The following is a 2500-nucleotide window of genomic DNA, read 5'->3' as shown; positions in this document are numbered from 1 at the left end:
GTATTATGTCAATATTAAATCCTTCTCGATCTGATTCTGGGAGATTTGTTAAAGATAATACTTTTTATGAATCGTTTGGAGACGAATTAGAGCCGCCGCACACGTGATTTGAATGGAGGAAAGTGGACGCGTACATTTCTGAGGATATTTACTCAAAATTGTCCACCAAAGACAAATACCGCGATACAGTAAAAATGATAATAATAACAATAACAGTGACAATAATAATAATAATAATAATAATAATAATAATAATAATAATAATAATAATAATAATAATAGTAATAATAATAATAATAATAACAACAACAAAAACAACAATAACAATGGTAATAATAATACCACCACCTCCATCCCCAACACCACTACCACCTCCGCCACTACTGTAACTACGAAACAGTGAAAATACCACAGATTCCTCCACCACCACCACCACCATCACAACCACCATCACAACCTCCAACACTCACACAGTCACCCAGAGCACCAACACAGACCACCACACAAGCAGGAGACCATTAGCGGACCGTGACTCACCCTTCAGCCGCACTTTGTCGCCGAGTATCTGCAGGAACTCCTCAAACAGCGGGGACGTGTCGTTGTTGTCTAGTATCTCCTCCTCCGTGAACTGCTCCTCCCGCACGTACACCACCCCCACCTTCAGCTCGCTCTTGATGAACACCTGACGGAGAGCACGTGGGGATGAGGAAGGTGGATGGTTGCGTGGATGAGTTGGTGGATGGATGGCTGAATAGATAGATATAGGGAAGAAAGAATGGAGGAAATATGTAAGTAAGGAAGGAAGGAAGGAAGGAAGGAAAAAAAAAACGAAAGAAAGAAAGAAAGAAAGAAAAAGAAAAGAACGAAGGAAAGAAGGAACGAACCAACAAACGAACGAAACGAAATGGTAAGGGAAAGAGGGAGGAAGGGAAGGCGGAAGAAAAGGAAGAAAAAAAGGAAGGAAGGAAGAAGGAAGAAATAAATATAAAATATATAAATATATATATATATATATATATATATATATATATATATATATATATATATATATATATATATATATATATATATATATATATATATATATATATATATATATATATATATATATATATATATATATATAGATAGATAGATAGATAGATAGATAGATAGATAGATTGATAGATTGATAGATAGATAGATAGATAGATAGATAGATAGACAGACAAACAGACTGACAGATACACATATAGACTGATAGATATTTGCAGCCCACAACGGCAATCTCAGGCTGGCTGTTACTGAATACCTGAAGGAAGGAAAGAGTTAGATTATGACAGCGAAGTAGATGACTGGATGAATGACTGGATGGATGAATGGACAATTAAAATCAGACAGTTATATATGTAAACAGGTATTTCACTGACCACACAAAGACAAGTTACATATCATTATATTCATTGATTGGTTTGGGTAGTTACACGCATGTAGTGTATGTATCAGAAGCCTGATATAGTGTGTTTGACTGAGACAAAATTACATGAAAAAACAAAGGTAAATTTGGATAATAAATATAATATATGGAGAAAGGATAGAGAGGGTAAAGGTGGAGGAGGAGTTATGATTATGACGAAGAAGGAGATAAATGTGGATAAAGTTTGGTATGGGAAGAACAACGCAGTGATAAGCATAAGGTTAAAAAATTATGGAAAAGAATTAATAATTATGGTGACCTATGTACCTCCTAAAACAAATTCTTGGACATTAAGGGAATACGACAATATGATCAAGGATACTTTACAGAGTTTGGAAAGTGTATTAACTGAAAAAAGAAAGGTGATACTAGTAGGAGATTTTAATTGTAAAGAAGTGGATTGGGAAAATCTAGTAAGTGGTGTTGGAGAGGAAGCATGGGAGAGAGATTCTTAATCTAATGATGGAAAATATGATGGAACAGAGGGTGAAAGAAAATACTAGATATAGAGGAGATGATGAACCGGCTAGACTGGATTTGGTGTTAACACGAGAAGTGTACCTATGTGGGGATATACAATATAAATGTCCATTGGGAAGAGTGATCATGTGGTTATGGAAATGCAGATGGCAATAACACAGCGAAGGAGAGATGAGACATACAGGAGTGGTAGATTGAATTATAGAAAGATAGACACAGAAAATTTGAAAAACTATTTCAGAACATTAGATTGGGAGATGTTACAAATCAGAGAAGTGCAAAAAAAAAAGAGATTTTTATGAAATATTATAAAGAAGGAGTTATGAAATTTGTACCAAAGTATAAACCGAGAGAGGAAGGAAGAAAGGATTGGTTTAATGCAACTTGTGTTAAGGCTAAAGAAAAGAGAGATGTGGCTTGGAAAAGATGGAAAAAGAGCAGGAATATACTAAATAAGGAGAATTATATAGAAATGAGTATGTGAGGGTAAGGAGAGAGGAAGAAAGAAAATTTGAAAAAGATATTGTAGACAAGAGTAAGGAACATCCAAAATTGTTTTACAGG

The 2500-nt window shown here is 34.8% G+C and overlaps 1 protein-coding gene across 4 annotated transcripts in view; it reads right to left on the bottom strand.

The window, feature by feature from the left end:
- The window catches only part of LOC123498826, a 111936-nt gene that overhangs the window by 66662 nt on the left and 42774 nt on the right, over positions 1 to 2500 (bottom strand). For all 4 annotated transcript variants that reach the window (XM_045246274.1, XM_045246273.1, XM_045246272.1 and 1 more), the window contains one exon: positions 538 to 682. In XM_045246274.1, coding sequence (XP_045102209.1) covers positions 538 to 682 — 145 coding nt within the window. The remainder of the gene's footprint in view (positions 1 to 537; positions 683 to 2500) is intronic.

The sequence above is a fragment of the Portunus trituberculatus genome, chromosome 48, assembly GCF_017591435.1.
Source record: "Portunus trituberculatus isolate SZX2019 chromosome 48, ASM1759143v1, whole genome shotgun sequence".
NCBI lineage: Eukaryota > Metazoa > Arthropoda > Malacostraca > Decapoda > Portunidae > Portunus > Portunus trituberculatus.
Note: the sequence above shows the minus strand (reverse complement) of the source record. Positions and strands in the feature narration are given on the sequence as shown.